The sequence below is a fragment of the Solanum dulcamara genome, chromosome 7, assembly GCF_947179165.1.
Source record: "Solanum dulcamara chromosome 7, daSolDulc1.2, whole genome shotgun sequence".
Taxonomy (NCBI): domain Eukaryota; kingdom Viridiplantae; phylum Streptophyta; class Magnoliopsida; order Solanales; family Solanaceae; genus Solanum; species Solanum dulcamara.
This window is the reverse complement of record NC_077243.1, coordinates 24,885,232-24,898,945: the sequence shown is the minus strand read 5'-3', so window position 1 is coordinate 24,898,945 and position 13,714 is coordinate 24,885,232. Positions and strand designations below refer to the sequence as shown.

Below are 13,714 nucleotides of genomic sequence, written 5' to 3'. Positions count from 1 at the left end.
GATATTGTTTTATATTATTTTGTTTAATTCAAAGATAAAGATTAAAATTTGAACATAAAAATCGATAATATACTTAGGTATTTTGAGGGATGGCATCTTTAAAATAAGTATCCTATATTTATGGTAACTTTGTATTGCAACTATAAAAATATAAAGTTTATTTTGAAAGACTAAGTTTCTTAAATTTAGTTTATCAGTAAAGATAAAGTTCACTAAAAAATATTTAGTTTGAAACATTTTTTTATAGTTCTAAATTGAAATTATAAAAGGATAAAATTTGTTTTAAATTGAGTATTTAGTTTTATACATTTTGTATAGTTCTAAATTGGTTATAAAAGGATAAAGTTTATGTAACGACCCATTAGGTTGTTTCGAGTACTAGGTTTTTTTTATTTTATAAAAGACTCATTCCGTAAATTTTTAATGGGTATTTTGGATTATTCGATAACCATGGTTATTTAGTTGAGGGATAAATTTAAATAATTAATTTAATTAGTGGGCTAAGTTGATAATTTATTTAATACTCTATATCAATTATGAAAATAAAAGGATAGGATTTATAAATTGTAATACATAAAGATTAGAAAAGAAAAGAGAAGAGAAAAGAACGAAGCGAGAAAAACCTTACCTGCGGCATCATCCGAGAACGTCTGCTTCAGGTAACATTGAAAATTGAGGTGTATTCACTTACATGCAATTGTAATGATTGCAGGTGTTGTTTTTGATCTCTTAGTATTAAAGTAATTCTTTAAGAGAATGAGATAGTGCAGGTGCTGTCCTTTTCTTAGAATAAATTTAAGCATGCAATTAATGTGAATTAGCCAAGCCAGTAATAGGGTAATGGAGAGCATAATGATGAATATGTGGCCGTATAGGTTAGCTACTGCGTGCTTTTTGTAATTTGGTGGTGATAAACTTAAATTCGTTGTTAACTTGGTTCTGCATTGGAGCTTTTCGTATGGTATCACATTATTATTAAAGTTTGATATATTAGCAAATCTAATTAAATATTAGGGTATTGTATTATATGAATACCATTAAATTTATGTTATTGGGAGGAATTAAGACTTAACCTTAGGCTTGAGATTTTAAGAAATTGATTATAGAATTGAGTGAGTTGTTGGGTCTAGGTTAAACATATAAATAATATTGGTGTCTACGGACTAGTTACTTATAAATATTGTATATTTGATAGATTGAAAATGGTCTGAGGCATTGAAGAAGGGAAGGACATTGGTGGATTAGCTTGCTTTACTTCGGTTCTTCGGTTGAGGTAGGTTATGGTTTTATTCTATATCATAGATATACTCTTAATAGCGATTGATAGTCATTGAGTAATGTGTGAAGTTTACTATGCATTTAATTTTTGTGGTTTGGATGGTTGGTATGTTATTGTGATTGGTCTGAAATCTCAAGACCGTGAAATCCATAATCTTGAACCCGCCCTATCAAAAATGGTGCCTTGAATAAAGAAGACTTGATAAAATATTACTAATGAAGTGGAATGTAATAATAAAGAATAATAAATTAATTATATTTGGATCGGGTGTCACGTTTGGACACAATATATTTGGATCGGGTGTCACATTCCAACACAGTATTATTGAATCGGGTGTCACATTCCGACAAGGTATTATTGGATCGGATGTCACATTCTGGCACGCTAATATTAAAGGAGAAAAATTTAAAATGACTTAATGCTACCCAATCTCCAATAACTCATTTCCCAAAAGAGCGTGATGTAGAGGCTTGAGTCCTCATATGTGGTCTTGATATTGTTGACTGGTTATGTAATTGTTCATTGTGTGGTCACTTGATCTTGATCTTGTTGGTTTCCATCTGTTAAGTGCTATGGTTGATTTCCCTCTACTACTTTATGCATATGGATTTCTATTTTGAGTCGGCCGATGATACCTACTCAATACATGTTGTCCTGTACTGACCCCTACTTGTATTTCTTTCTTTGTTTTATTTTGTGGAGTGAAGCGAGTGTTTCATCGGCTTCGACTCGACCTCAACTCTAGCCAGTCTCCAGTTCATCAGATTGCAGGGTGAGCTATCCTTCTAGCTCGTGATGGATTCTCTCGGTCATGGCATTGTGTTTTTTATTTTCGGACACATTATGTTATTTATTTATTCTGGTAGTTCATATTTTCAGACTTAGTTTTAGAATTTAGATGTTCTTTATGTGATGACTTTCAGATTTTGGGAAACATTATGCACTAGACTCTTGTGGAATGTTATTTCTTACTTTATAAGTTTAAGTTTCCGCGTTATTGTCATATTTTATAAGTTGGGGTTGTATCGTTGGTTCTCCCACCTAGGAGGTTAAGTGTGGGTGCCACTCATGGCCTATTTTAGGTCATGACAAACTTGGTATTAGAGCTTTAGGTTTAGTGATCTCATCACACAAGGACAAGTCTAGTAGAGTCTTGCGGAACAGTACGGGGATGCCTTTACTTTTCTTCTAGAGGCTACGGGACTTTAGAAAAACTCCATTCCTTCTTTCTTTCTTGCTATTACTTGAATCTAATTGGTATCTAGGTGATACAAATTGGTATCTGACCTTCTTCATTGCACTTTCGCAGATGGTTAGAACTAGAGTAACAGCAGCACCTGAGCCAGTCGTTAGGGCTGTAGGCAAAGGAGGAATAGCAACGAGAGGCCGTGGTAGAGGTCGCGGGAGAAAGCCCACTAGGGGCAGGGGCCAGTCAGCTGGGCCAGCCAGGGAAAGAACAGTCACCCCTCCACCGGTTGATGAGGTAGCTAAAGATGATGTTGAGGCGGAGGAGGAGCAGGTCCATGAGAGAGAAGCACCACCCCAGCCTACTCCAGAGATGATCCACTAGGTTCTCACTTATCTCAGTGGGTTATCCGATCAAGGACAAGCTCCCCCAGCACCTCATATCCCAGGAGTACAACATGCAGCTGTTGTGACTCCCCGCATGACTACGCCCTCAGGAACAAGCATGTTTCCTCGATTGACTACAGTTACGGTAATGACTAGTGACCAGCATGATCATTTTGTTAAGTTCTTGAAGTTGAAACCCCGAGTCTTCAGGGTTACTGAATTTGAGGATGCTTATGATTTCCTTGTTGATTGTTATAAGTTGCTTCATAAGATGGATATAGTAGAGCGATTTGGTGTTGAGTTTGTGACATACTAGTTTCAAGGAGACGCCAAAATGTGGTGGCGGTCTTATGTTGAGTGCTAACCAGCAGAGGCACCACCTATGACTTGGGCAATTTTTTCTGACTGTTTCATGGAGAAGAATATTCTCCGGACCTTGAGGGACAGGAGGAAAGATGAGTTCCTGAATATAGAGCAAGGAAGGATGTCTGTTGTCGCCTATGAGGCCAAGTTACATGCCTTAGCCAGATATGCTACTCAGCTTTGCTTCAGTCCAGAAGAGCGGATTCGCCGCTTTGTGAAGGGATTGAGGTCAGATTTACGGATTCCAGCTTTACAGGTTGCTGCATCAGTAACATCTTTTCAGGAAGTGGTTGATTTTGTGATAGAGATGGAGGGGGTGAAGCCAGATAACTTCGCTAAAGAGACAACGTTCAAGAAATTTCGTAAGGGAGGTGAGTTTAGTGGTTCTTACTCCAGAGGACAGAGTTCTGGAGATTATTCGATCCGTTCTATTCAGTCTTCATTGCAGATTTCAGATGGATTAGTAGTAATAAAAATAAATAGAAATATCAAACAAACAAAAGAAAAAAAAGAAAAAAAAGAAAAAGAAATACATGAGAAAATTATAATAATAACAGTTTAAAAATAGTTATTATTATCGCATTATTTTTAAATATTTATCTCAATTCAAATATATAGATTATAAGATAAACACATTGTATTTGAAAAAAGAAAAAGAATAAGAAAAAGAAGAATAACAAATTAATATATTTTTAACAAATTAATATGATATTATTTGAACTTGAATTTGAATTTAAATTTAAATGGAATTTGAATTGAAAAAGACAAAATAAAATAATTTTTAAAGTATATGCGAGAAAGCCATAACACTGAATGTTAAATCGTAGTCTAAAAATGTAACTTTGATTATGATGTAACTTAAAGTATAATTAAACATAATGTACACACGTTATATACTAAAGTTCTTTAGTCATGACTTTACTTTTTCCTTTAAAATTCATATTGAAATTTTACGTGCATTATGAAATTTCTTTTAATTCTTAGGAAAAACTTAATAGTTTTATGAATCTGAGTAGATTTTTTTCAAAAAAAATATAAGACAATTTTTTTAATTATATATATATATTATAAAGTGTTTAACTTGAATTTTAAATTATAAACACTTCTAACATGTTAGATTATTTTGGAATCTTCTTCTAATCTATATTTTATTTATTTTATTATGCATAAAAAAATTATCTATTTTGATTTCTATATTTTGATATAAGAGTAAAGAAAACTAAACTGTTTATCCAAAACAAAATAATAATTAAATTAGAAAAGTAAAGTAATCAAAACACAGTAAAAAATTGTAAATGGGGGATTGGGGGTGGGTGGATTTTAACTATTTTTTAGAATATAATGAAGTAATTAGATAATATACATATTATTATTTATAAATTTTAAATGGAAGAGTTGAGAGAAAAGTAAAATAAAAAATTAAATTATTTTTTACAATCAAAAATCTTTATATTGTAAACAATATAATAAGAAAAAAAAATATGAAACACAATTTTTTTTAATTACATAATTATTTTCACTCATATAGATTTTGGTTAGGAAGGGGAGCCTTGGAGTAACTGGTAAAGTTGCTGCCATGTGACCAGGAGGTCACGGGTTCAAGCCTTGGAAACAGCCTCTGGCAGAAATACAAGGTAAGGCTGCGTACAATAGACTCTTGTGGTCAGGCCCTTCCCCGGACCCTGCGCATAGCGGGAGCCTTAGTGCACCGGACTGCCCCTTTATATAGATTTTGGTTAGAGGTAGGGGAAGGGAGATGAGGGGGGAGGGGGCAGAACGATATTAACAATCTAATATCTTTAGAATGTGAATAATATAATTAACAAAATTATGAAGAATAAAAGTCTTTTTTTAAATTATATAAATATCATTTTTTGTATAAATTAAATTAGATATCGGGGTATTGGGTTCATGGGGTGGTGGAGGGGTGGTGGGGGTGGAGGTGTGGGGAGAGTAGAATATGTTTTACAATAAAAATAAAATTGAGGGGGTGGGGTGGAGCATAGACATTTTTTTTGTTGTAATTTATTGAGAAATAATATGATAGTTGAACTGTTTTTCAAAGTTATATGATTTTAACATACTCAAAAGACATTTCAATATGAAAATAATTAAAAATATTAGTTTAATATTATCTGCACATCGCGCGGGTACGTATACCAGTATGCTTATAATACGAAAATATTTACCATCTATATTAATAACATTTTCCCCCTACCAAATAAGCATAATATATTTTAAAATATTTATAATATATTTATATTGAATGAATAATTCACTTTTAAAACATAACAAATTTATCATAATATTATTATGTATTACTATAAATAATATTAAATAAAAAATATAACTAAAATCAATAATTATTTATTAAAAAATACTTCTTTTTACAAACAACTGAATAAAGATTCTCCAAGTTTGACCCTATTTTCTTTTTAAAAATAACATCCTTCTAAAACTTAGAAATGATTTGACCTAAATTTCAGTTTTACTCTTAATAGGGAGATTTTATTGGCACACAAATGTTATGCCAGATTTAAATTTTTTATTTCCTTCTTAAAATTGTATGCACAATCATATCCTATTTAGATCAGCATGAGCATTCCAAATGTACTTTTTTGTGATTCTATTTTTAATCTAATTTCTCAACTGAAATTTTACTAAATCAATTTTCTTAACATGAGTAAAAATGTTTTGTTTAATTTCCATTTCTTCTGTTCTGAAATCGAGAAAAGTTTGAGCAGTTAATTAATTGTCTGAACAGTGGGTTCGAGATATTAAACTTTAGAGAGAAGTTTTTTTTAAAAAAATAATAATAATTAAACTAATGGTTTGAAGCAGAGGTGTTCGTAGTTTGGGTAAAAATTGATCCAAATCGAAAAATCAAATTTAACGGATCAAATAAACCAAAAATTAATTTACTTGATCGGTTTGGTTTGATTTTATATTTTTTTAAACTGATAATATTTGGTTTGATTTTGATTTTATTCAAAAGAATGAAAGAAATAATCGAACCGAACCAATAAATCATATACATATTTTTTTTATAGTTATAATTTTTTTTTTATAATTATATATACATCATTTTATGGTCCCCTTTTGAGGAGTTCTAAGTTGATGATAGTTGAGGTTGAGGGCAGTGTTTTCACAATCTTCAAATTGACATAAATAAATATAACAAAAAACATGATTTTGAATAATCTTAATTTGACACAAAAACAACTAACTACCCTATGATTAAGCACTACTAGTTCTAGAAAAGAGAAGGCAGCATCCTATTTTGTATAGTACAAAGAAGTAATACATACTAACAATAGCAACCAAAAAAAAAAAAAAGAAAGGCTGCAGCACTTAAACAGCAACAATCCCACCACCTATTCCCCTCAAAGACTCGGTCACTTGTACAGGGAAGACCACATTATCATACACAAGTCCTGCTATGGCTGCACCAATGAAAGGTCCAATCCAGTACACTGCTTGATTCTTGAAGCTCCCTTTGACAACAGCAGAGCCAAATGAGTAAGCAGGGTTCATTGATCCCCCAGTAAATGGTCCCGAAGCCATGACGTTCGCTCCCACCATAAGGCCAATTGCCAATGGCCCAATAGCAGCGTGGACGCACCTCCTAGGATCTGCAGCTGCATAAACTGTGTACACTAGACCAAATGTCATCACGCCTTCGAGTACTGCTGCTCCAAAACCAGTCATCTCTTGAGGAATTCCATGTGTTGGAACTTGCTGCAATGAGAGAAAATGAGTTCAGATTTATGACTGTTGCGGATCATGGAATTCAGTAAATTATGCACAAACTGGAAATTCTCCGGTTTACTCCATTTGGCAACACAAAAAAGGGAAAGTGTTTGCAATGAAATTAGTTTGGCAAATCAAGCAAATGAATATTGACTCCATTGCAAGTGTTAAAATCATCACTGAGAATTTCGCGAGATCATATAAGGAGACAATCTATATATTTCCTCAACCAATGTGGGACACTTAAAAGGATAAAAAAACAGAAAAATTTCTCGAAATTGAAAGGTATGCAAATTAACTAACCTGGTTAGTGAATTTGAGAAGAAGGCAAGCGGTGACAGAACCAATCATTTGAGAAATCCAGTAGAATATAGACATGGGAATACTTATATGGCCTCCTACAGCCATTCCAAACGTGACAGCCGGATTCACGTGTCCGCCAGAGATATTGGCTGATATATACACTGCGACGGACAATGCAAATGCATTTGCAACTGCAATTGCCACTAGGCTAGATGGATCTGATGTCGCATCAGGCACCATTTTCCCTGTGATCACATTACACAAAGTCAGAAATGTCATTATACATCGCAATGATTTGAACGAAATCCCTGATGAGTCTATACACTAAAAGAACATTATAGAAATTTATTTTTACTAAGAGAAAGGAGAACTCACTTGTGGACATGGCAGCGCCAGCAGCGGCGAAGACGAAAAAGAAAGTGGAGAGAAACTCGGCGAGATAGGATCTGAGGGCATTGGGAGTGACAGAGTGTTGCAAGCGGGAAGCAAGGGACGCCATTAATTAACAGTGATCTCAGAAGAATAGAATAGAATTAATTAAGAGAAGATGTTGAGTTCAGTTTGCTCTAATCTCAAAGAAAACGACCAAATGAAATCTCTTAGCAGACGGTTTGGGTGGTTTCCAAATGATTATATAAGATTTTGAGAGGAGTTACTGGTTGCAACGATTCCATTCAAATATTATTAACCGCCAAATATAGGTGCCTCTTTCTGCTTCACTGCCTGTGACCATCTTGGGATATTTCAACAATGGACAGACAATTTTCTGCGCTCTTTAATTTTTGTCTTCAAATTTTACGCTCTTTAATTTTTGTTCTTCGACAAATTAAAAATATATAACTGAAATAACCCCTCACATTCGATTAACAAACAATTTTCATTTGAGTTTATATTTTTCTATCATAATATAACATAAGTTAAGTCTTATAGGCATAACAAGTTTATACGGCTTAATTTCTACAAAATTTACACCGATTAAGGCAAAAGTTCAGAATCCACAAGTTATGTCATAATAGATATAACTTAGCTCCTACATCTAATGAAGAAAAAGATTAGTTTCAAAACCCACAAGTTATGCCGTATGAGACATAACTTATTTCTACAAAATCTATATCGAAGAAAAAGTTTTTTAAACTTGTGCTGGGCAAATTAGATAGAAATTTATTCTGAGTGAAATTAGGTCACAAATAAAAATATTTGACTCACAAAATTTTATTAAATAAGCAATGAGGGAAAAAATAAATTGTTACACCCCGTACTTTTGTACCTTGGAAGGTTGTTAAGCTTCTTAAGTTTCTTGAAAGGTTCTTGAGTTTTTGGAAGGATTCTTAAGTTTCTTAAAGCTTCTTAAGGCTTCTTAAGAACTCTTAAGAGTTACCATGTGAGCTGGATAGTCTATAACGCTACCAAATAACTCTAAGGAAAGGAGAATGCGATACCCCATAGTAGAGAAGATTGGAAATAGAGTTATAAGAATCCGGAAGAAGTTGGAGACCAAATAATGAGTCGTAGGACTCGACTTATTTATGTAAGCTATCAACTTGGAAATCTTACATACTTAAGCTACTCAAGTACATACCAAGATTACGTAGCAAGGATTACATAGGTTCATAAAATAAGACGAGATTACGAACCCACGAGGGGAAAAAGAAGGTGCCACGTGGAAGCATGAGGGAGTGCCATGTGGCAAAAACTTGAGTAAGGGGGTGGGCCCCTACATGCCACATGACATCCCATGGTTGGAGGTGTGGTGTGTTGGCCCTATAAGGGCTTGACACGTGTCACCATTTAAGGGTTGACAAGTGTCACCACTTAGGGGTTGACACGTGTCACCCCTAAGTTGCCCCATATATATATATATACATATATTTTATGAATTTTTAGGCTCATACTTATCCTTTAACTTCATCCTCATCAAGAAAATTCTAGAAAAGAGGAGAAGGGAATCCTCTAGCTAGAAGAGAAAGAAAGCCACGGATTTGGAGCCAAAAAAAGGGTAAGTTCTCTGATTTCGTTCCGTGAATTAATTATCTAGGGTATAACATGGTGTTATGAAGGTGTTAGTAATAAAAATTTATGGTTTGGAGCAGCCCAAAATGTATTATTCGTCGGGTAATTTGTCCGCGTATTCCCAGACAATAAAAAGGAGTTATCAAACATCCACAAAGTTGTAGGCACGCTAAAGGAACTTCTGAGGTAAGTTTCGACGAGTTTAACGAGTTTCGGGCAAGGTAAGGGCTTCTCTTTAAAATTGGAGTTTATAATGTTGTTATGAGGTATATTACATGTCTTAAATAAGGTTGGAAGTGGAAAAATTGCATAAGGATGCTTGACGTTAGAAACAAACTAAATTGAAATGGTTATAGCTAAATTGAAGTCGAGTAGTGGGTTGTCGTTGTGGTGCTGCGGGTGCATCTAGTTAGGTTGCGTATTGCATGGCTTTAAAGTGTTTTAAAAAGGGTGTGTGTGCTGCTGGTTGCTTCCACACGACCCTCCATTTGGTATAGTTAAAGATTTGGCGAAATAAAGATTAAAAACTCTATTTTTGTATTGTAGTTTGGAGCTTGTATTGTGTAAGGTTGAAGTGATTTACTTGTCAATATGCTTCTGGTTTTTGTTGTTGGTATGGTTATTGATATTGTGGATGAGTTGAAATTTCGGGGATATTGAAATTATAGGGGAGATGCTGTCCGATTTTCGATAACTTCGGAACTAGTAATAAAATAATCGAGGGTATGGGATAAGGAAATGATTCCTATGGGTACTTGGTTGTAGAGTTGGGAATTGGAAAGCGAAAGGTCATTAACCTCAGTATTACTCTCATGTTAATAGGTCAAGGAGGTAACGAGGCGAGCTGGATTACTTTTAATCCACAAAAGGTATGTGAAGCTTACCCTTTCTTTTTCTTTTAGCATGTCTTAGCCTTAAGTTATTTATATACAAAACTTGGGAGTCATTCCATTCATAGAGCTCTGAGTATGAGTCAAGACCTTTGTTCATTTCTAGATGTTAGAACCCCTGCAATAAGTGGAGTCCTCGCCTTTCAAGTCTTCTATAGGATGATAAGTAGTATATATTGTAGGAATGGCTTTATCCCAGACAAATTGAGTCCAAGCTTGAATGCTTGCCTATTTCTCTCTTTGAAAGGGGATTAAGATAAGGGAAATGATGTATGATATGAGTTTAGAGGTAATTCCATTTAGAGGTTCCAGACGTAATTCATGACTCGTAGTCACTTCTGAATACTAAGGGTCCTAAAGTAGTTAAATTACTACTCTCGATCCATCTATATGTTGAATAATAAGTGGAGATATAAGCTCCTATTTATAAAGGCTCTAAGAGGATAAATGTCTCTGATTGCATAAGCTGTATCTCTGATTGCATAAGCTATGTGTCTGATTGCATAATGTGTGTCTTTGATTGCATAAATTGTGTGGCATAATCTTGGTACACGCATATGGTTCCTTAGGCCCTAATTGATGAAATTCCTAATAACATCTAAAGGGTACCTCGGAGAATTACTTCTGTGATCTTCAAGTGACGGTTCACTTGACTATTTCATTGAGTCTCACGAGATGACTTAGTTGCATATGGTTTCTCACTACTCTACTCGTTCATACGATAACCCTTCTTTCACCGAGTTTGTAACAACCCCTAAAATGTTGTATGTCGGTATTTTAATTCTCGACGAAAATAATACAGCCTCTGTATTTCGGGCATACCTTTTCATAGGTTGGTCCAAATTAGGTGATTCAAATTTCTGGGTAATCACAACATCCTTACCTACAACTTTCATGAAGAACATAACTTCAAATTCGGAGTATAAGTAGGTCAAATAAATTAATCTTTGCAAGATATAGTGCTGTGATGGAATTGAGTGTTGATAGAAGAAAATTCATATCTCACTGTAGGTTGCTCTAAATTGGTTGATTCTTGAACGATATGAAACTAGACTTCCATATCTACAATTCTTATGAAGACACCAAATCCTAATAAGGAATTTATCTTATTCAAACGCAGCTTCGAAAATGAGTATTCTGTTAAAAAGAACTCATCTTACCTACCATGGAAACATCTAGATGCATTTGACATCATGCATGACATAAATTGTCCTCCATTTAACATCATCCATGACATCAATATATTCCATTAAATTTTCAGATTTTTCTTTATAATTATTTTATTTATTGTTAGGTCCCTCTTTCCCACCTATAAATACCCACCTTATTTCCTCATTTTATTCATCAAGCTTTCTTAAGCATTTCTTCTCTCTATATACTTCTTCTCAAATATAGTTTTAGTTTTAGTAGTATAAAAATACTACTCCGGTGATTCTTATACTCCGGGTAGTACACAAAACACTCCAGCAAGAAGAAAAGGCTAGGGATCCAAGAGTGTTCCAATTCGGAGTAAACCTTTGGATTTAAGGTATGTAAGGCTTTCATAGCATTGGATTGAGTTCATCCATGCACCCAATATTTAAATTTATTATAATTGAGTTATAGTTGAGTTTTATTCAAATCTTGAATTCTAGATGAATTAATTCTTCTTCTATTGAGTTTGATATATTTATGCATTAATATTATTATTGTTATCTCTCATATTATTGGAATTATTGTTCATGGCTACTTTCCCATGAATCCTAATTGATTTGATGTTCATGAATATTTTTACATATGTTTTGAGTAAAGATGTTGGCTTTTTATTATTTTTATTGATAAAAAGAGAGTTATATGAATTAATACTATATATGTATTTTATTGAGTTTTGAAAGAGTAAAAGAGTTGAATTTGAATGAATTTGAGAAAATGATATTTTGAGCAAGATGTTTTGATGAGATGTAAATGATGTTTTTGGAAGTATAATGATTGATGAACATGAAATGAGATGAGTTTGATGATTTAAATTAAAGTCCAATGAGACTAGATGATGAGTTTAATATGAGCACATATTTTGGGAGTAGTATTGAGCACCGAGTTGGGTAAGAGTTTAATTGACTCAAACTCCAGAACTACGTAGCCAGCGTAGGATGGAGGCTATGCCTCTTAAGTCCCAAAAAGAGGGCTTTGATGAATGGATCCAAGATGGTGATGTCCTTTACCCTGGCAAGGTATTGGATGGATGTGGCAACGACATCACTTCGTTGTATCATCGCTAGCTCATAAGTGATGGTTGTCGGTTAGAGAAACTCCCAACCGAGTAAGCATTGCTTATTACTATTATTTTTATTATTATATTTTAAACTTGCATTACATATTCATGTTGAGACGATGTTGAGTTCTGAGTTGAGTTTTTTTTAGAGGAGTTTCTTGATATCTGTCCTTACCTTCCTGCCATTTTACATACTCGTACATTCCACGTACTGACGTCATTCGACCTGCATCGTTGTATGATGCAGATACAGGTGTTAGAGATCCTCAACAGGCGCATCGTTGAAGATCATTTCTTTTTAGCTATTTGGTGAGTCCTTCTTGTATTCGAAGGAACTCCTTATCCTTTTATTATTGTTGAGTGTGATGTTTCTTTTGAGGTAGCCATGGACATGTCATTGGCACCATCTAAGAGTATTAGAGGCTTCATAGACAGAGTCTGATGATGTAATCGGAGTAGTTCTCCTTAGAAACTACTTCTTCTAAGAATTATCTATTTTTCCTTTGATTATGACAATCCCACATTAGTATTATTAAGTCTTTCGCTGATGAATAAATGAGTAATGAAACCAAGTGGTTCTCTCAGAAGCCAGAGATGGTTTCTGAGTGCCGGCCACGCCTAGGGTACCCTCTCGGGGCGTGACAAACTTGGTATCAGAGCACAGAGTTCAAGAGTCCTAGGGTGTCTATGAAGCCCTGTCTAGTAGAGTCTTGTTTATAGGTGTGTCGTGCACCACACTTATAATCAGGAAGCTATAGGACATTAGGAATTATTTCACTTCTTTCATAATCTGAGTTCGTGCGATAGAGTTTAACTCTATAAAAGCTTTCTTTCTAATTCGTGCGTTTACACGTTTCAGACATGACTCCTAAACGTTCAGCTAGTCAGAGGAACGCTCCCAGCACTAAGGTTCCACAGTCAGTGATGCCTCCACGGAGAACTAGGGGCCGACCTGCAAGGTCTACTGAGGTACCCCAAGTACCTACTGTTCAGACCACTCCTACTTCTGAGGATGATTTTCGAGGAGCGATTGCTATGCTCACCCAGTTGGTGGCTGCTCGAAATAGTAGCCAGAGTTCACCAACTCCTAGCTTTAGTTATCAAGAGCCGTCTGCTGCCACGAGGATCAGAGATTTTCTGAGAATGAATCCACCGGTCTTCACGGGTTCTAACGTTGATGAAGACCCCCAAAATTTCATTGATGAGATGTGGAAGATACTAAAAGCGATGCATGCTACAAAGATTGAGGGTGTTGAGTTGGTGTCTTATCAACTCAAGGATGTCGCAAATGTCTGG

The 13,714-nt window shown here is 34.6% G+C and overlaps 1 protein-coding gene across 1 annotated transcript; it reads right to left on the bottom strand.

Annotated features, from left to right (window-relative positions):
- Positions 1-6,565: 6,565 nt before the first annotated feature.
- On the bottom strand, positions 6,566-7,827 carry LOC129896572 (probable aquaporin TIP5-1). The gene is made up of 3 exons (XM_055972509.1): positions 7,643-7,827; positions 7,268-7,512; positions 6,566-6,952 (listed from the first exon to the last, which is right to left on the bottom strand). Exons 1-3 carry the CDS (start codon positions 7,764-7,766, stop codon positions 6,566-6,568), a joined length of 756 nt encoding a protein of 251 aa, XP_055828484.1. The 5' UTR covers positions 7,767-7,827.
- Positions 7,828-13,714: the final 5,887 nt, after the last annotated feature.

Excerpts from the sequence above, each read along its gene's own strand:
- LOC129896572 (XM_055972509.1), bottom strand. The coding sequence starts at position 7,766 with ATGGCGTCCCTTGCTTCCCGCTTGCAACACTCTGTCACTCCCAATGCC. Across the intron at positions 7,513-7,642 it reads TGGCGCTGCCATGTCCACAA|GGAAAATGGTGCCTGATGCG; the intron begins GTGAGTTCTCCT and ends ATGTGATCACAG. Across the intron at positions 6,953-7,267 it reads TTCTCAAATTCACTAACCAG|CAAGTTCCAACACATGGAAT; the intron begins GTTAGTTAATTT and ends CTCTCATTGCAG.